The following is a 21,536-nucleotide window of genomic DNA, read 5'->3' on the forward strand; positions in this document are numbered from 1 at the left end:
TTGGCGATGAGTAAATAAACATATTAACAACAGTGTATTTAAACAATACACATACATACATGATATCATGAAACTACCTGTTTGGACAAAACCATATCACATGTATACCGAACGAAAAGAAAATGGGAAATGGAACAATGTCATAGGTGTATATGATAACATTTATTGATGGTAAAATAAATAAATCAAAAGTAATAAGTAAAAATAGAGAAAATCAACACTAGAAAAACAAAAAACAATTTCCTAACATATACATAGAATATACAATACGATTTCAAACGATTCTTCCAGCCCTTTATCAGCTTTACAATAAAAAATTGTGTTCCAACTGTCTCGTTGCACTAATTGTAATGATGCATTTTTCTTTTGCTCGCTAAAATTATTGGTACGTGTTTAAACTGTCTGTGAGGAGCTGTGGAAAGGAAAAGTAGCACACTGATGCGCCTGATCTTTAAGAAACTGACGCTATTTTAAAGAAACACTAGCTCACACAAACATCTATCTTCGTTTACGAATAAAATCTTTTACAATTTCATCAGATGCGACCAACGAGACGGTTCGTGGCATATTTAACGGAATAAGGAAATCGCTTGTTGTCTATGTTACATTGCGTGGAGCCACCGGCGCGGGTTACAATTAACGAGGCGAAGGCGAAGGAATAGATGGTTCTCGCTTTGTTTTGGTTGCGTATCTATCTTACACATCAGTTAACAACAACTGTTCAATACTATTAAATCCTATGAGTGTATGTACTGTTTACTGCGCGTTGTAGCCTTGCTTACGTTACTTTATTGTGTATAGTTTCTTTTTTGTTTCGTTTAGTAGTTCGTGTTTCCGAATCGCAAATCCTTGCTAACCAGCGTCCGGCTGATCGCGATCTTTAACGAATCATTATGCTTACCCCCACAGCTGGGGACGTTTTTGCTTGTTATCATCGAACGTCAATTTAATCTTTTAAGATAAGTTTAATTACCCATGTATTTATATATTTATCATGAATAGGTTGTGTATTTCAGCTTACTAACAGTGTTCCGGAAGTTACTTTCCAAATTTTACTGTTGATCTTGGTTGATAGATGTAGGATAACAATATAGTTTTCAATTCTTAACAAGAAATACACCTTCCGGCGCCATGTATAATTTAAGCCCAACGGGTTGCATGAATATGAGAGAGTAATATTTGTTTATGGGATTGGTGTGATTGACGTGTGTAATGCTGTCTCAATTGTTTGCAATGGAATTATTCAAAAGATTATCTTTAGTTAAATTTTTATTGCATCACATCGACAGGAACCCATGGAACCATTGAAAAGCACCGTCAAAGTTTCATCAAATGAATGCACGGTTTCGATCATCAAAAACATAGTAAGGAAGACAGAAAAAAGCGGAAAGCGAAAGAAAAATAAAACGTGTAAAAACTATAAACATATAAACATCCTCAGGTGGATGAAAAATCAAAGTGAAGGAAAGATTGAGCAAATCGTTAAACCTAACAAAGACAAGCGACAGCATAATACCCAACTGGAATAAACAAATACCCTGCTTGTCGATTATTAGTTCTAACTAATCAGCCTACATGCCTCATGCATCTTTTATCTCCACTCTCCGTTGTTGACGGTACATCACGTTCTTCTTTCTTCTGTCGAATGGTAAGTACCGTCAATTATTTTTAGAACTAATACACGACCCTCATTCGATTCTTCTTCATTGCCTGCCAACTTGCCTGTGTATACTGCATTTTTTGCACTTCAGTGTTGGATTCATTTGAGTCCTATATACCAGTTTTTGATTGTACATGTCACGTGTCACGTGTTGTTTCGTGTGTGCCCGAACCCAATCCTCACAGGCTCTTAGGCACAGCGATTGCTGCTTTGCAACTGCGCCACCGGGTGCGGCGCACCGGGCATGCGCTTCATGGTGTAAGTAGTTTTTGTATGGTTCGTAGAATAAGTCCTATACGTATCAGTATTTGGTATAACATCTTCTTATCGTTAAGCATCGATACACGGGTATTGTCTGCGATGAGTTGTTTGCAAGTGTAGATTTTCTATATTATCATCATCATCATTTTCCTCATCCTCGGTGTCTTGTGTATTTACTTGTGTTACCGCAATTGATTCTTGCTGTTATCTGTCCTACATCGCTTGCTCTGTGTTGTTTAATATTATTTTATTTTCGGGGATAGTCTTACGGTTGGACTTGCTGCTGCTTGATCGATTAATCAATTGCATACAACGTTTTTCGTCCTTATAGGATGCCCATCGGCATGCACCTTTTCGTTGCAACATACACGTCGAAGCATATTTTACCTAATGTTAACATGCTTTGTTTCTATTATGTTTTAAATAACCTTAAGCAAAATAAAATAAATTTTAATATAGGCAATTTGGTTGGATACATACCGAAAACTACGTAATGATAAAAGGATCGCAAAATGAGTCTTTGAAAACATAAACAGCTTTTAAATGGGCCAATTTTACCACTTTCTTCACTTTCACCATTCGCGTTTGTCAATAGTTTGTATATATATATGGGGGTTATTTTGCGGGTTTGTAAATATTCCATTAGCCCTCTTCTCGCAATGTCTATACGCGACTATCCCTTTCAGTTCGTGTAATACTCGTAATGCATTGTGGAACTTTTCCCTAAAATTGTTACCTTTTTTTACTGTATTGCAGTCGATGACATTGCTCTACTGCACCCCTCTGCCCTCGCCGTTTCGTTTGCCAGAGCCTGTCGGTGCGAGTCTTAAACAACCGGTTGCCGGTTGGTGAACACCGCCTAGTACAGCGAATGTACGATCGATTCACGATCGGGCAGTTGGCGCACCTTCATCGATCCATCTGCCCCGCAGGAGAAAAGCCGCCCCCCTTGATCGATCTGCAGCTGCGTTACGCCCTGGCCGATGTGTTTGAAGAAGCTGCTACGCGCATGCTCCCCCATGAAGCTGTACAGCTGCGTGTGCACAGTTAATCCCCAAACCTATCGTGTGCGTGTTATATATTGCACCAATAAATTAATCAAGTACCAAATGGAGTTATAATTGCATTTCGCAAAATCATACCTTAATATCACCGTCAGCTGAACCGGTTACAAAGTGCTCCTCGTTTGGATCAATGGCCAGACATTTAATTGGGTGTTCGTGAGCCTAAGGAGAGTAATACTTCGGTCATAATTGCTACAAGAATGCACATGATGCACAATTTCTTACCTGGAACCGATGCCTGAGAACCCGTTGGCGCACGTCGAATATGTTAACATCGCCTTTTTTGCCGGCGGAAATAAGGAGCTGGTGCTGCGGTGCATACGCTAGACTAGAGGCGCCCTGGTCGTGGCAGGTAAATGCTACGGGGTAAAATACAAATAGGTAAGACAACTTGCACATTGTACACCTAGAAATGATGAACATAAAACGGCCGCATTACATACCAGACACAAGGGCTTTCTTTTGGGGCAGCAACGTGTCCCATATGGCGACATTTTTACTTTCCGAACTATGGCCCGCTGTAACGTTTAGAGCATAGGAGAATGTTAACAATATACTATCAAGATACATATGCGTTCCTCCGACGGTAAGGTAAACTGACCGGTTGCCACCAAACTGCACGACCCGAGGAATACGAAATCGGTGATTCCTTTATTATGGCATTGGTACGTCTGAAGGGAAATATAAAATTGTAGCTTAGCAATGGTTGTTTAAAAATAAGGTCGATTTCGGAGTGTACTTACGAAAAACGGACGATTGCTTTGACTAGCCAGTCCCACTTGCCAGAGACTAAGGTTACCATCACCGTCGGCAATACCGAACTTGTTACCATGCTGCGAGAAACGGCATCGTGTCACCTTGGCGAACGTTCCCGGTGAGCGTGGCGTGCAGACGACTTGCTGGTGACCCCATTCCCACATCTGCACCGAGCCATCTTGACCACCGGTCAAGTACAGGGGCATCAGCGGATGGGCACTCATTCGTTTGATGTTGTCCACCTTGTGTTTGAGGACCTTTTTTGTTGCGAAAAAGAAGTTGGGAAAATTTTCAAGATGATCAACAACTGCACTTTCTCGAAGTATCGTTAAATAGTGATGCGGATAGTCTAAACTAGCATTACACGAACAGAAAATCATATTATTACATAGCATGTGAATGGATAAACAAGAAGTTTAATGACCGACACAAAAACGCCAAGTAATACATTAGAAACGTATAAAGGTAATTAAAAAGAGAAACTTTCATTATTAAATAGGGGAATATGGAATGCATTAAAACCTGTTTATGGTAACGAACAATATCAAACAAATAAATAGTATAGGAGATGACAATCAAAGAAATCAAAGGCATTGATAAAAACATAATACAGATACACAAGTAACGAACAGCATGGAAAGGTCCAATTTAATACTTTAAACAATAGTTATCGATTTTCTAACGATCTATAGGGAATAGTATACAGAAAGATAAATGTACCGGCTTCAGTAAATGTTTCGATCGATCGATAACCAGCTTGCAGAACCGTGGACATTGACTACCGGGGAATGTGGCGCCTTTAATCTATCGTTTTGTTTGATTAAGTGTGAGTGTTGTTTATTTGTTCATTGGCGGAGAACCCAATTATATGATGTTCGTGTTGTGTTAGCATTAGTTTGAAGCGTTTATCAGAACGCAGTTTGGGACAGAAACATGTTATTTATGATCACCAGCGGACACACATTTATCCAACATACATCCACGTTATGGTATTATACAGAGAGAGCACGTAGAAAAGAGAGAGGGAGAGAGAGAAAAATGGATATTGTGAAAGAAATTGTTCTTCGGTAAAGATGGATTTGATTTGGAACCATGGGTTTCCATTTTAGTGCTGGAACTATGGTATGTTGCTCATATTACTATGAGGTAATGATTAAATATTTTGATTTGGATTGGAAATGATCTTTTGAAGCAACCTTTACTGAATCTAACATTGAAAGTGGTATTTTATAAGCAGCGATTAATAAGTTTGATCAAATTTAGTTGTATAGTGATGTATGTGGTTTTATTATTTTCCACACTGCAACTATATATAAAAATATTTTAACCTCTTCACAACCCTGCCAAGTCGAGAAAATGTCCCGCTTGCCCGAGTCAGACATGGACAAAATTGTGGAGGGGTTAAAACAAAGCTCAAATATGTACTACAAAGTATCATTTGATTATGTTGAGGAGGCAGCTACTATTATTTTATGTGTTTTTATTATTTGTGAAACTATCTTCGCATATTGGGTGAGCAAAACCATGTTCACGTTTGATGGATTGTCAATTCCGATTAATTTCACATTAAAGTCTTAGTAATAGTGATGCCAGTTACGACGTACCACAGGAAGCATTTGCTTGACTATGTATTTTAGTTGGACGAAATGGTGTGTACACACGAAAATGGCCGACAAACATTTCACAGTGTCACAGATTAAACAGGTTTGTAATTTGGCTATGGAGCTTGCCTATCGCTAGATACGTACCACTGAGGCACCACGACCGGACTGTCCCGCGATTCCCGGCTGAGGGCTAGACGGTGCACCGTAGTTTTGAGCACTGCTTATGTTCTGATTGAGAAGGTGTCTAGAAAAGAAAAATAAAATATGACAAAAATACAAAACAACGCACAAAGCAAAAGCTTTCATATGATGCAATACGTACTTATCCGTCGCCGTTTGAATGACAAGAAAGCTGCTCGACGGAAGCGATTCGATATCCCTGGACAGATTCATTATGTCCATTTCGCACTCGTCCTCCATCCAGTTGGGTGACTCCAGCAGAAGCGATATATCCATCTCCTGCACCTCCCGTGGTGTGGCCAGTGCGAGCAATCCATGATTCACCATATTGAGACAGAAGGCAGAAATCTGCTCCTGATCCTTGTGAATGATGCGCACCGGCTCTGGAATGTTGTGATGCTGCTGCTGCTGGTGGTGGCCAGCACCATTGCCTCCCCCACCGTTGTTGTTTTCATGTCCGATCGGTGTTCCGGGGTCGTTGAGCGATGCTGATACCGACCCGACAGCGCCAGTAGTGGAAGCGTCGAACGCATTGGCGGGGGACTTCTTTTTGCCAAACACGGCACGGATGAAGATCTCCTGTACCGATTCGATACGGACCAGATAGTTCCAGAGCCGTTTGGCCGGTGCCGCCGCCGAGAGACACGGGCTGAAGGGTGTATTGGACCGTTCCAACAACGACCGATATTTATGGATGGCTGGGCCTTTTGCTTCCGATTCCACGAAGCAACCTAAGGACAAGGGACAATCTTTTATAGTAAGATATCCAGTAATTTTCCACTTTAAACTTATCCCCACTAGTCTGGCCTTGTCCCACTACGGGGGTTTTTGCCACCTAAAAAATCTTGTCGTACGTTTTGGAGTTTAGTCGTATGACTTTGAACATGATGATTCTTTGAGATTCATGAAACATTCATTTAAAAAATCTTCTTCTTCTTCTTCTTCTTGGCGTAACGACCTCTTCGTCATGCCTGCCCGTTAAGGGCTTACGAGACTTTTCCCCTGTTGTACGTGGATAGTCAGTCCTCTCGTACAGGGGAGGGTCCGGTCTCGGTGGGGATTCGAACCCACGCCGTCGCGGACCCCCTTTTAAAAAAATCATGATCGTCAAAAACGAAGCAAAGAGTCATTCAGATTAATTTATTTAAATCGGAATTACACAACTCTAATTTGGTAGCATTATTTGATCATGATCAGCAAAAATACCCGGGCCATTGGGCTTTACTCACCCGGAATGTAATCGACTGAAGCTGGTCCCCGATTTTCTAGCTCTTCTTTAAGCAGATCCTGCCACGATGATAGTGAACGCAGCATTCCGTGCACTAACGGGCTGCAAACCGGCAGCTCTGAAGATTGAACAAAGTAGAAAAGAAAAATAGAGTTTGTTAACGAAGAGCCAATGATAGAACAATTCGATCCAATTCCGACCAACCTACCTTGCATTTCTATGCCCGCCACGGCAATAAACGACTGCAGCTGGTTCTGGGCAACGCGGATCAGCGCGTATCGCATAACGCACCAGGAGTACGAGTTCGGATTTGAATGCTCGGTGTTCTCCAGCCGGTGCTTCCGAGCGGCCGCCGATGCCTGCGACGCTTTGGGATCGTTGTTGAGCGGATCGGCAAAAACGTCCTCGTCCTCGTCTTCCTCGTCCAGATCGGATACCGCCGAGTCGGCCGAGTCGTACTCGTCCTCATCTGGCGCGAAGCCGCGCACGGCGGGCTTGGTGAGGAAGTACGAGACCATGGACATTTCTGGCGGCACAAACTGCTCCCGGTATGTTGGTTTGTCCTCCTTCATGTTCGATGCACCCTGCGGTCCGGCAAAGTGACCAAGCAGCTTCATGTTAAGCTTAACGCGCTGCTTGGTGAGCGAGGTAACGGCCCCCCAGACACCACTGTCGCCTTCCGAACTACCCTGCTCGAGGCTTTCTTGTTGCAGCTGTGCCTGAACGGCCGCTTGCGCTGTCTGCGAGGTGGCTTTGCGCAGCAGTTTCTTCACGCCGCCACCGAACAGCGTTGACCAAGAGCCGTCGGTAAAGTTCTGGCCGGCCAACCGGTACAGGATGTGACTGTCGCAGGTGGTTAGCGCGTACACGAACAGTGCCATGTAGGCGGCCACGAACGATTCGCACAACAGCACGTTCAGCCGGGGTGTATCTTCGTCCTTCTCTCGTGCCAGCAGCGCCCGCAGGTTCGTCACGCCCGGCCACTTGGACGGAGGCGTGCTGACCGCCAGTGGTTCGTCGGTCGAGTACTTGCGGCGCCGCTGGTGGGCAGCAGCATTTGCCATCAGGTGCGTACTCTGGCAGCTCGCGTTTAGCTTCGCGATCGTTTCCATACCGGGACTGTGGCATACCTGGCTCTGGCCGTCCAGTGTCGATGAGAACGAGAACTGCTTCACGCTGAACGTATCCGAGTCGCACAGTGACTGATAGATGCAGGCCGATAGCGCCACGGCAAGATCCCGCAGGACGAAGATACCACTCGGGAAGGTGTAGGTGCGATTCATGTGTGGTGGGGCGCGCATGTTCACCATCGTCTGCAGCATGTCGTGTGTATGGGACTGCAGGTAGCGCAGCGGATCCGCGATGACCGTCTTGTTGCCGGCCACGCACGCACTCAGCAGGGGCAGTGTGGTCGGGAATGGCAGTGGACTGAGCAGTTGCTGTTGCGTCTTCTCCTGCTGCAGCTCCTGCAGCAGCAACACAAGCTCCATACGCACCGAGGCCAACCCACCGCCGCTCGCCCCATGCAGCGAGCAGTAGCTCAGCAGCGTACGCAGCAGTGTTTCGTTGGCCTTCAACCAGCGCTTGCGCCGAGCCGCACGCTGCACCTTCGCCTCGAAGTCTTGTTTCTCCTGAATGAGAATCTCGTGCAGCGTCGGTTTGTCATGTGGGAATTTATTACCGAGCACTGGAGTGTCGCGATCAAAATTCTCCGCCGTAGTGGTCGTATCCTCGATGGCCGTGTTTTCCGAATCACCCGTACTGTAGTTGCACAGTTGCTTTAGGGCCTCTACCTCCCGCTCCAGCCACACATACAACTGATAGCGCAGCTGACCGCCGTCTACCTCGAATCCGGTCGCTAGCGTCGAGAGCTCTTCCATCAGAATTTTCAAACAAGCAATAAACTTAAGCTGCTGTGCCATAATATCGAGACTTCCAGCCCCGGACGAACCATCGTCCTCCTCTACAGCGTCCAACGGGAGACTATCTGCTTCGGGTTTTTTCTTTATCTGTATACCTCCACCATCGTCGCTGCTATCGTCGTCATCTTCCGCACCTCCGTCGTCGTCCCACACGATTTTGAACTCATCATCCAACTTGGAAGAGGCCACCGGTGCACTCCAATCCATCGCCGTACTGTTGCTGCTTGCGCCCCAGTCGAACGAACCGGCCGAGTCCTTTCCACTGTCCTTACTCCAATCGAGCGTTCCGGTAGCGATGAGCGTGCTCTGATCCTTTACCACCTCCGCACCGGCGCCGATCGGACTCTGCACGTCCGAAGCCGACCCTTCCTGCTCAATCACCTTAGTCGGAAGTTTGCTTAAAACTTCTAGTGCCAGCGCTGGGCAACCCGCCTTAAAGTGCGCGTGTGCGGTAGTGAAGTAGAGCTGCCGCTCTAGCGGAGTAATGGAATCTTCCAGCTGGATCTGTTTATCCGTCGCCAGTCCTCCACCTCCAGAGACTCCGCCGCTTGCATCGGCCCCGACCGCACCATAACTGAAGCCTGCGATTACAACCTGCGCCCGCTTCTTATCCTGCGCCGACGAGGCAATGTGTTGCCGTATCAGCAGTGGGTGCGTGCGTAGGTACACGTAGAAGTTAAACACGTTCGGATTCGTCGCATGACTAGCGTCGTGATGGGACCCACTTCCAAGGGCTGCACTTTCATCGTCAAACAGTGGATGCATGCTACCGATCTGGCTGTCGAGCAGCGTGCTCAGACTGCCACTGTAGTCCTTCAGAATCCACAGTGCCATCGAGCGCAAGAATGGATCGGGATGTGCCCTGGAGAGATCCTGATTTTCACCATTCGCGTCGCATCCCAGCACCTCTTCGAACAGAAGCCGCTTAAAGCTCGGTGGCGTCGGATCATGCTCACCTTCGTACAAACGCGTTATCACCAGTGCCAGCTGCAAATCATCCAGCTTCGTTAGGCACACCTCCAGCGCGTCACTTAGTGAGTTCGCCAACAGGAAGAACGCCACCGCGTGCTCGAACCGTTGCTTTCCCAGCAGTGCAAACGCATTCTTGAGCGCTGCCTTGCGCCACCGGTCCTCGGTGAAGTTGTTCGCGAAAAACGACGTCATCTTCTCGTCTCGCTTCGACCGGTAAAGACCCCACACGACGGACTTCTTCTTCATTGCCATGTAGTAGATGGCAGCATCGAGCGGATCCTGCTGTGCCTGGAAAGACGCCTTCGCCAGCCGCTCGATGCACTGCCGCAGGAGACTGTTGTTGCGCAGCCACCAGCCAACCCCCAGTTCTTTCAGCACGTGCCACTTGGGTTGGCCCTTTACGTACGATGGAATCAAATTTAGGAGCTCCTCCTCGCTCTCCGAGTGGAACGCCCAGACGATGTTGGCCGTGCCGACGCCCTGCTTCTGGAACGACTGGCGCTGCGAGATCGGCAGGCAGCGCAGCAGATAGTTGTAGTGTTTCATGGCGAGCAAGAACCGCAACCCACAGTCATCGAGCGAATCTGTCGACACACTCTCCGTGGTCGGGACACCGGTAAGATTTTCCTTCGCTATCGCCGTCTTGGCCGCATCGATCGCGAACCGCTCGGCGAAGTCGATATTGCACGTGGACACCGTATCGGCCAGGGCGAGCAAGTGCATCTGATCCAGCGACGACAGGCCGGGCAGGTGGGTGTGCGTCAGCAGCCTCGATAGGAGCTGCCCTTGGCGTGGGCCAAAGTGCGATAGGAAATGTTTTTCCGGTAGCGACGACCTCCGATCCGTGTGCCGATTCGTCTCACCGCCGCCACTCTCGTCATCCAGCAGATCGTCCAACGACTCGTCAGCAATGTTACTCTCGAACAGCTCATTGTAATCCTATCGAATTAAGACACGTCAAATGTTTTCTTCGATTTTTTTTGTCAGTCAATCCGTACCTTTACTTCGTCACTTTGCTGCAGATTGCTACTGGTCGATTCCTTATCGGCAGCCAAAAGTGTCCACAATGGTAGCGGAGGAATGGAGGTAATTTCCGCATAGTCCAACGTAAGTTCCTCTGGAATCTATGGCAGCATCATTATTAATTTCATGAGGACAGAACAAAATATCACATTAGACACCGTTTGTTTACCCAAAAACTCTTCTATACCGTGCTGCTCGAACACTGCCTCTACACTACTACGGGTCGCTACAAAGTAGTACTTTTGGGGTAAAAATAAATTGGGGGACAATATCGTGTTTGTGGGCAACACACGCTACACGGGTAACGTTCACAGTTACGATTGTTCTACACATTAGTGACTTGTGGTGAAAGTGTTTTTACTTTACTTTTAATCCAATGGCGCCAACGGTTGTACTAATCACAATATGGTGCGAAATGCATTTCACACATTAAGAACAACAATAGTGTAGGCTCAGATCTACGTGCTTGAGGTCGTGTAGCGATAGATAACTACCAGAACAAGTGACGCAGAGTAGAGAAAGGGAAAGGGAATAAATATGAAGTAATTTATTTGAAAAACAAAAAGATAAACACAACTTCTTAGCACAACATAATGAACGTAGTAACTGTAACAAAGGTGAGGATCAGATAAAACAAGTAATAATAACACAGATTAAGACATCCCATTGATCGTGTATAGAAACAACAAAGAAGGCATTTTGATTTCCCATTAAATTAAATCACATTGAAAAGAGAATTTTAAATATACATTTTTCCAATGTCCGAAACATTGATCAGACCACCAACAACAAACATCCATCTAAAAAATACACCCCGAGTAGAGAATAGGAAACCACAGCGGTTGGATTCGGCAAACCAAAGTCGGACCATAGAGAGATGCACTAAGCGGTAGGTAATAAACAAGCTTGTAGAACAAAGGTAAACACAGTTCGTACAATCAGAAGTACCATCGAACGGTCGAGAGCAGAGAGAAGAAAAGGGGGTATTATATATCGAGAGTCTGAGCAGCCGAAAAGTAGAATATTGTAAGCTTGAGAGAAGTAGAAATTAATTTAAAACCGCACCTGTGTCGTCGATCCTCTTGGTTCAAGAGGACTAACGGTGCCTGCCGGGCAGCTAATGGAAAGTGTGCGAGTTCTAGACCAACCACGCTGGAAACACACATATAAACAAATAAAGAAAAGATAATGGAAAGAGTTGAAAAAACAGGGAGCATAGAGGAGGTAAGTAAGCTAGATAGTAGGAAAATGATTCAATAGAAAGAATGTGCAGATAATAGTAAGAAAGATGAAATGAGTAATGAATTATATGTTCCTGATTGATCATGTCCGGATCGGTGTGACCTGTGCGTAAAGTATAAGAAGAATGTGTTTATAGAGAACTAATAATGAATTCGCCGATGAAGCTGTAGAGCAATGCTTATCATGCCAGTGATGATCATGTTGAAGCCGATGCACGTTGCACTAGATACAAATTGAGTTCAGTGAACCGTTGCAGCAAAGAGTATCCGATACCAATGCTTCTAAAGCTTTATACATACATGAATAGTATTGGATGATTTACAAGTGACTTGCTAAAATAATGTGAATGAAATGATCAGCAGACGATGCTTACGACTATCTATCTAGTTTTGCTACTTTCGTAACAGACGCTATGTGTTCCTTGCTCGGTAAGACAAGCTCGGTGCGATAAGACAAGCACGCTCGATGCAGAGATGATAAATATGTGACACTCAAAGATTAGCAACGCAATGTCAATATTAGCGACATTCACACACACACACTGTTTTTGCGGTGGGTGGTTTGAGTATAAGGTGTAAGGTGTAAGGAGGACATGGTCAGATCTTTGTATAGAAGGGACAATGCGGAAGTGACTTTTTAAATACACAGCAAATTTATAGGGAAAAAAAGTCAAAAAAGTCAATCAAGTCAATATGTGCTAGTATAATATACAGTACAGGGTGACTGCAACCGATGGTAGATAATTAGCGACCTGGTATAGCCAATTCAACCTAACTGCGCAAAACACATTGCGCCTTTATGTTATGCTTGTCGAAGTTTTAAAAACATTTGAAGTTTATTAATTTTAACATTAGCTAAAATTTTACACATACTGAGTTTGACACACTGTAGTGTTAGGTAGTTTGCTGTATGCTGTATGGATGCCAAACATTTTCAACATTTGGACTATACCTTTTAGTGTACACGGCGTCCAATATGTCCTTTTACATTTTTTCAGAGAGCCGCTACAAATTTTACACTTTTTACATATTTTCCTAACATTCTTCTGTGTTTATACAAGTCATAGACAGTTTCGTTTATTTATTAGCACTTACGGTCTATTCATAGTAAAAAGCGAAAAAGTTCCGGATTGAGAAGAAAAAAGAAAGTTTCAAAGAAGTTTACTCATACACTATGTAAAAGGATTTCCAGAATCTGAAGACATAACGTAACTTTTGTATGTAACTATTAGAAGGTACAGTAAAAATTTAATGGTTTGATAACCACCGCACATCCAACCTAAGCGTGAACGGGTGATTAAAGCCGTCATTTCGTTTCAAGATGCAAGGCAGGCCGTAAGTCTTTTCCGATGAAATCTATTTGTCCTGTATCAGTCTCAGGCTGTTCAAAATGACAGATTCTGGACTTATTAGGTCCAATGATATTCCCGACATCAATAGACAAATTAAATGATTCTAAAACTCCTCGGCGACCATAGTTTAGGGGGTATATTAAAAAATACCACTTGGGTTTTACAAAAAAAAGGCGGTAAGGTCAAGGCATTGATCATGGAAAGGTGTTTAAACTGGATGAAGTACCACACAGCTAATTAGATCCATAACAAAAAATACCAACACAATCCGACATAGTGCTACGAAATAGATGATGGTTGAATTTATATGAGGATATATTAGACACCGCGTATTCTAATCCAACGCGATTAAACAGTGGATTGTCACGGAAAATGCGCATAAAATTACAGCAGAACCGTTCGAAATTTCAACGACACCTTCTGTTTGATTCAAGAATCATCGCTAAAGCTAACCTATCTTCGATCGATGCACCTCTTTGCTGGTTATGTATCGATGATTCTTGACGAAGTAAAGGCTTGAAACAGTTTATCCTTGGATTAAATATTGCTTTCAAGTTCATTATCATTCAATAATTCAGTCTTAACTCAGTCACCCTGTGTTCACAGCACGAAGAGGAGGAGTTGTTCTCGAACATAATTTCGAGGACTTTCGACAACTTTGAGTTCCGCATATCTCATCCATACAGATAATAACCAGAGAATTTGTAGTTAGCATACAAGGAGGAGGTATGGGATTTTTGGGATATATACAGGGATGTTTCAAGGCACGGGATGGACATACCTGACGGTTAAGACTTTCTTCGTCCCCTCCACAACCGCGCACCGTGTACGAACCGCTAATGCACCTGACCAAGTGCGCCAGAATGGCCTTGACCCAGCGGATTTTGCCCGAGTTGAGCAGCTCCATCAGCTGTTTCGGGTGGTACTGGGGCAGCACGGGGCAAGCGATGCGGGACGCCTCAAACAGCCCGTAATCGGTCATGTAGTCGTGCTGGCCCGACTGCGAATGCTGCTGGTCGGCTTGGGCAGCAGCTGCCGCGGCCACCGCCCCCATGTGACCGGTGCTAGCCACTCCGCCGATCGGTTTCTTCTTCTTACCGTCCGCCGAAAGCATTTGGTTCAGATTGATCGAGCTGACCCGCGACAGTACGGGCATTGAGGACACGTTGGCCAGCCTGCGCTGAGTACTATCCTGTGCCATCGAACGCAAGTCCTCGTCCTTTAGGTTGCGCGTGTCGTACATGTCGTCGATGTCCATTTGATGATGTACGTTATATAGACTGTTGCTCTGCGGTTTCCACTGCGAGTACACGTGCATCTCCGAGTCCATGCCGGCCACGAAGATACCGTCGCGGACCCAGGAAATCTGCATCGGTAGCGGCGGCAGTCCGTCGGCCGTCGTTAGCTCGATCTGGCGCAGCTTCATCCAGCGGATCTCGTCGTTAAAGTGCGGTTGCGCAAGCGAGCTTGCCTTGCGCAGCAGTGGCCGGTTGCTCGACTGCGACTCCTTCATCGCTTTCATGTTCGATTGCGCCAGATCGCTGCACACCGGAGTGAAGAGCAGGATCTTACTGCCGACGGCCACGGTCAGAATGTGTGAACCATCCTCCTTGGAGACCCAGTCCAGCTGCACCAGATGCTTCTGCGTGATCGGACACGTGTTGCCGTGCTCGGTTATGCTCTTGCGCAATGACTGTAGCGTGCTGAAGCTCGGCACCGCCAGTAAGCCTGTGCCAGGTTTGACGGCCAACGCCTCCGGTGTGACATCACCCCCGTTGATCGATCGCGGTGAACGGGCATCGTCGTGCGACAGTGTCTGCAGCACCTGGTTGAGCCGCTGTTTCTTCTGCAGCGTGCGGTTGTCGTACAGATAGCTCAGGTCCAGATTGTGATCCACCTGGATGCGGGGCAGATGAATGTTTTTCAGGTGTATCGTGTCCTCCAGCACCCATTCGCTGCCGCCGGTGGATTCGCACTCGTAGATTGCCACGCTCAAGTTAACGAAGCGTGTCTCCGGATCGCTGCTCTTCGTTGGGCGCGTGAATGATTTGCCGTATTTGTAGGCACAAGCAATACGTCCCGAATAGGCAGCGCTGATGTGCAACAGCTGCCCATTGACGTCGATGGTGGATTCCTGATCTTTGCGAATCATTTCCCACTCGCACCACTCGTAGCGCGGAGGCGACGACGACGAGTGATCTTCCTTAGCGCTGGATGATGATTTGCGAGATGTTTTACACTTCCAGAAGCGCACCGTCGAGTCGGAGCAGGCAGTAACGATGATATAGGGTGCGAAGCAAGCCGGATAGATCGAGGATGAACTGAGGTGTCCGGCAGCAGGTGCCGCATGAATTACGTCCACCCCGTCGGGCAATGGTAGTTCCTGAGTGCACACCTTCGTGGTGGAGATATTAACGTGCGATGCTTGCTCCAGTGGAGCAGTATTCCTCGGATGGTGGCCACCCTTCGGTACGTCATCCGGTACCACCGAGGGTCGGTGGAGGTTCTCCGGATCGTCCAGGTCCTGCACCAGATTACTGTCTGGGACGTACATCATGCTGCTGCTCATTTCGTCTGCCGCTGCCGGCTGCGAGGCGATCACAATGCGCCACATGTGCAGTGTAGTGCCATTCTGGGTACGCTCCAGCACGACCAGGTAGAATGGCTGCTCAAACTGTGCATTGCGTTGCAGGTCGACCATCGCTCCCATGCCGCCGTCCATCAAACCAATGGCAGGTTTCGCTTCGGTCCCATCGGCCGCGTTCATCGCTCCCCCCGATTGAGCGCCGTTTGCAGTGGCCGTCGACGAGCTGCCTCCGAATGGATCGGCCAGCTCGCTCCGTTCGCCGGTGATCAGCTGCTCCTGGAATACGTGCAGGAACTGCGTGTTCTGCCAGTCGTGCGTAGCGTCCGCGATCGCGTCCAGCTGTATGATGCATCCCGGACGGGCCGTTGACTGCTGCGAAACGATCTTTATCTTGTCGTGCAGCGTTGGCGGCAGCAGGCCCGCATTCTCGGACGACTCGGTCGAGAGTGACATCAGTGAGTCCATTCTGCGACAGCGCCGCTCGGAGCTGGAAATTTCCGCCAGCAGTGTGCGTGCGTCAATCACCGCCTGGTACACGCGCAAGCACTCGCCGTCGCTAGCGACAAAGCAGGCCGACGGGGAGTTGCTAAGGTTACCCAACGTTGTGCTCGGCAGCAGCGTCGGTATCCAGGCAACGTTACTGAAGGCAGAAATTTCCGGCGAATTAATGCGCGCCAGCTCGCTAACACCACCCGACTGAGACAGCGGACCGACGGCGTCCACCCGCCAAAGGATCAGCTCGGAGCAGAACCCTGAGGGCACGCAAACATCCTTCGGGCGATTCATTGCCCCAGTGCGGTTACCTGGGGGAGTCTGTGCCGCGTTCCCATTGCCATTACCGTTCGGGATGTCCGGTATGTTGTGATGCGACGTAGTTAGCAGAAGTGGCAGCACCGGATGACACGTGATGTCGTTGACCCGGAACCGATGTCCAGACGCACGCGAAGCGTGCCCAATACTCAGTACCTGCGAGAACTTGCTTCGGTCGGCGAACGTCAGCTGCCAGAGGTTGAGCGTTCCATTCGAATGCTTCGTTACCATCGAGATGGTGGGCGAGGGAGGTGCCGTTAGAATGTCAGCATGTTCTAGCAATCCGCCGTCGGCGCCCGCTGCACCATCGTCCTTGTTGGCATCCGCGTCACTGCCACCATCATCACCACCGGTATGACCGCCCATCCCGAGTCCGCTCCCTTGCTCGCCAGTGTCGTCCTCGTTTGTTTCGTTTTCCTCCATCACACTCGGGAGTGACGTAACGACGTCACTCACTACGTCCAGCTGGCCACCGGCCGCTAAGTTACACTGCCCACCACTAGATGACTTTGGTCCGCGCATGATCATATCCCGGAAGCCCAGGTTTCCCCCGGTATTGTAGAGCGCCACCGTCGTTGACATCGACATGGCGTCACCCAGCGGAAATGCGGACGGTATGCGTGTGGAAAAGGACACCTGTGCCTGCCGGAACGAACCGGGATGATACTCGTCGAGCCACTCGACCACCCAGATCAGGTAGCTGCCGTCGATCGGATGAATCGAAAACAGCAAATCCGGGCTGTGATGCCAGTCGCGCAGCAGACACTCGATCTTCATGTCCAGCGAGTCCGTCACGTGCAGGTGATGATGGTTGTTACCATCGTTCGCAAGCGAATTGATCGACGTCGTGTTGGACAACGAATGATGGCTCGGTAAGCCGACGTGCGATCCAGCCCCGATCGAGTGAGAGCGATGCTGCGAATGAAGCGGTGGATGTTGTTCTTCGCTACTGTTGCTTTCCTCCTGGGAAAGCGTGCTCCGCAGCTGGCTCCTGCGATCATTGAGCGTGCCATCCTCTAGCAGCAAACTGCCGCCGGGCTCGGTGGCACCCACACCACCGCCTCCATCACTGTTGCTGCCCGAAACGTTCTGCTGGTCCTCCTTTTCGATCACCTTGCGAGTCATTTCCTGCAGGATGCCTTCCGCTTGCAGCGAAAAATGCATCTCTTTGTTGTTCAACCAGTGCAGAATGAAGTTAGGTTGCGTGGCCGGATCGGTCGTATGCATCGAGGGCACCAGTGGGATGTCGGTTTCGGCGTTGATCGATGCCGCCAGATGAAAGTGGAGCCCAGGCGTCATTCCCGTGCCGTGATAGCCGTACGAATGGAAATCGTGCACACTGTACGTCGAGGGAAGTGTCGGGATGGGCGCATTGCCAAATCCAGAGCTTGCTCCGGGTCCCCCGAACCCTGGGCCCATACCGTTTAGCCCGTTCGCGCCACCGGTACCACTGTGTTTCGCGTGGCGGCGGATGTGGAAGCACGTTTTCATGTGCTTCAGGCGCTGCATAAACCGATGCTTGTGACGATGGGTACGAAACTTTGGATTCTGCGAAGCGAGCGGATCGAACTGGTTCATGTTTACCAACCCATCGTCCGGTAGCACCGTTTCCACCCAGATGCGGCAGATGTTATCCAGACACGATGTGACCAGCATATTAGATACCGATCCCTTCGGCATGTATTTGCTAGTCTTGCGCCACGACAGGTGGGTGACCGCGCGCGGATGGGCAACGTACACGAAACCATAGCTGACTTCCGGTGCACCGATGAAACTCTGCGATTGCGACTGGTCGAAGCTTTTGTTGGGGAATAGAACTGGAAGGAGCATATTTATGAATCATTTATCTTTTTTTTTAACAAAGCATGACAGTATGAACGATACTCACTGTGCTTGTTCTCGTACCAAACTTTTACCAATCGATCACTTTTACCGGACGTAGCGAACAACGTGCCGTCCGGACTGAACGCCATATGGTGGACCGGCGTCGCTGTATGACACTTCCAAACGCAATCCCATGAGTTGCTGTCAGCTTCCTCCTCGCCGGTGGGCGTTTTCGGATCGCGATCAGATCCACCGATTTCAAACTTGACCGCTGGGGAAATGGGAATGGATGTGCGTGTTTGATAAAACTCGTCTTCGCCGAGGATGGTTACGTAAAAACAACGTCCAGGTTACTTACAGCTTGGTTCGTCATCGTCCTGTTTGGAAAGCCGCTCGTGCCAAAGTTGCAACACCGTTCCACCGGTCAACAGGCGCGTTCCCTCGAGGTTCCACGAGAGGGAGCTTATATGGGAGGATGCTTGCAAGCTCCCGGTCTGAACCCACCTGTAAATACAAAATTCCGTCAGTCACACAAGCTCAACAATTTTGGGCTTTCCGTTAGAGAAAGGGTTTATTTTTTTTGTTTACTTGTACTCTAAGCCATGCGTCGAGGCTCGGTCCGTGTGGATCAGTGGCGTCGGTTCGAAGATGCACACTTTATCCTCATATGCGGCTGCTATCTTTCCGGTGTCGGTGCTTGCATCTAGGGCCGAAATGCGAATATAGTTATGCACGGCTCCCGGGATGATTTGCACGCGTTCGAAGTTGCTTGCAAGTACCACGATGTTACATCCTGCTGCGTATGCCTACAAAGGGAATACAATCAAAGTTAGTTCTACATCTGGTAGCATCGGATGGATATAAACTAGAAGGATTTTTTTTCTTCTTCCACCATGCAAAGTGGCACAACAAACATCTTGTACAGTACATGTAAACGAGATGAACAAACAAAATGTGGAAGCCGCCCACGGTTCCAAATAAGAACATTGCAAACGAACTGGCGACACTTATCAGCATTGTCGCAATTCACAAATACGAACGTTGTTCAAGATGTGTACACAAACAACAATGATTCACGTGCGGTACTTATTTTGATCTATTTTTGAGCCCTGGCTTTTCTCCCAGAGATATTCCTAATTGTACTGAAACGCTTCCAGGGCATTCATCTGCATGGTTCGCATGAGTGTTTCAAGGAATAAAAAAAGGAAACAGGTCTAATCAAACTGATCGCGAGACTGATATCATCATACAGATAGCAGTATCTATTCCTCCTCTGATTGTCCTCCCCAACTCTGCCGCAATCAATCGAATCATGTGTTGATAGTTGATTCGCGTCAAAAAAGGCTCAAAGAAAAGATGTGCGCGTGTGCGTGCATACACATATTGATGAAATATTGAACGCGAGAGTGAGAGAATGCCAGGCGATGAGAGCATACAAGCGAGAGAGTGAAAAATTATCAGTCAAGTGACTATCAAACGTCACCGTTTTTCCATGTTTCGATTACTTTACAATTTCAATGGAAAAGAGGGTGTTATTTGGCACTGGCAATTTTCACTGGCAGCTGACACAATTACAATGCTCAATCGCGTTACCAGCGATCGAGAAATCATGCATAGTTTCAGAATATTCTAACGAAAACTTCAGGAAAAGAAAAAAATCACCAAAGGGATTCCTCTGGGTACATAGTGGTTGCACAAAAGCTAATCCCTATCCGCAATGGGGTCCCAGGTACAACAATCGTATCGTGAAACGTAGTTACGTATTTGCATTTGCACAGCTTTTATATTATATGCAGATAGCATGCAATGCTCATTTTGTGGAGCGGGCTTATTTTTCCAGCACCAGGAGGTGAAAAGCCACAAAGTGAGGGTCACATAAGAATGCAATATCGCTTCAGTGATGCATCCAGAACGCAAGCTAAAACGGCAGGCCCATTGTACCGAGATTACGGGAATTCTACGTGCAAATGAAAACGAATAGAATAAGACGTACTGTGAATGGAACTCCCTCGACAGAACCGACAGCAAAACAACGATCGCCAGCATTGCAAGCACCACTCAGAATTTGATGACAATTCATTGTGATCTTTGGGTTGAAACTAACAACGACGATGCATATTTAGCAGTCCAAGTTTTTCGCCCACAATGGCATCGTTAGTAGCACAAATAACAAAAAAACCACTCTTGTCCGCAGGATAGAACTGTACGGTCGATTTTTACACATCCACAGAGACGCGGACGACGAGCAACTTTTTCCTTCTCGCCTCTTTTCACTTTGCGAATGACTTTGACAAGTTCAGCAAATAGGACAAGGTGGGTAGAACTACCAAGTGGAACCAATCATTGTACGCTGACAGTTCGCTGGCAGGGTGACGTTTGGTTCTAATGAGTTTTAAAACATTGAATTTAAATCGGTGAAAACTAGACAAAAAAGTGTACTTTTAGCTTGGTGTAACTAACATACAAATGGTCTTGGCGACAGAGCAATGTAGGCAAATACGATTCAGGTTTACAGTTGATGGAGACAACACTATTTTGCCGAATTTCTTGCAGTTTATGTATCCTAGATCCCAACGAACCCCAAAAGTGACGATGAGAGAGTAGCAATTTCCTCCCTAGGAGGAGTTAGTACAGTTCTATTTCGGCAGCGCATCAGAGCGGATCGTTAGCAGTGTACGGGGGTCCTGAAATAGTTAGCGAAAAGTAAGGTTATATCTCGGTGCGGCCGAGCTGGAGCTCAAGTCAGATAAATCTTAGCTGCCGCACATCTCGTGCTGTTTGAGTCAATCAATTTGACAAACGGAAGAAATTACCCCTCCCGTAGACGACAGGTGGACATATGGCTTTTATAGCTGGTCCTAAAGGAAGAGCCCCTTCATAGGAGCTCGGACAGAGTCGGTACGCCTCTGATTACGAGTGAGGAAACAAATTGTTCGACTTACCGTAGGAGGATATACGCCGACTCGCATAATAGAAGAAGAAGAAGAAGAGGAGGAGTTAGTAGCCTAAGTGTACTGTCACAATAGCCAACACTTGGATGTTGTGCATCGTA

The 21,536-nt window shown here is 47.3% G+C and overlaps 1 protein-coding gene across 1 annotated transcript; it reads right to left on the minus strand.

Moving 5' to 3' along the window:
• Positions 1–1,927: 1,927 nt before the first annotated feature.
• Positions 1,928–20,725, minus strand: LOC131289506 (dmX-like protein 2). Its single transcript, XM_058318782.1, has 20 exons — positions 20,478–20,725; positions 19,073–19,290; positions 18,843–18,988; positions 18,549–18,755; positions 17,151–18,477; positions 16,075–17,111; positions 14,045–16,005; positions 11,736–11,822; positions 10,652–10,771; positions 6,962–10,586; positions 6,755–6,871; positions 5,668–6,256; positions 5,490–5,589; positions 3,729–3,998; positions 3,587–3,656; positions 3,429–3,503; positions 3,211–3,344; positions 3,064–3,147; positions 2,733–2,981; positions 1,928–2,702 (listed from the first exon to the last, which is right to left on the minus strand). Exons 1-19 carry the CDS (start codon positions 20,562–20,564, stop codon positions 2,781–2,783), a joined length of 10,455 nt encoding a protein of 3,484 aa, XP_058174765.1. The 5' UTR covers positions 20,565–20,725; the 3' UTR covers positions 1,928–2,702; positions 2,733–2,780.
• Between the last annotated feature and the right edge of the window lie 811 nt (positions 20,726–21,536).

This window comes from Anopheles ziemanni, chromosome 3 (assembly GCF_943734765.1).
Source record: "Anopheles ziemanni chromosome 3, idAnoZiCoDA_A2_x.2, whole genome shotgun sequence".
NCBI classification, from domain to species: Eukaryota; Metazoa; Arthropoda; class Insecta; order Diptera; family Culicidae; genus Anopheles; species Anopheles ziemanni.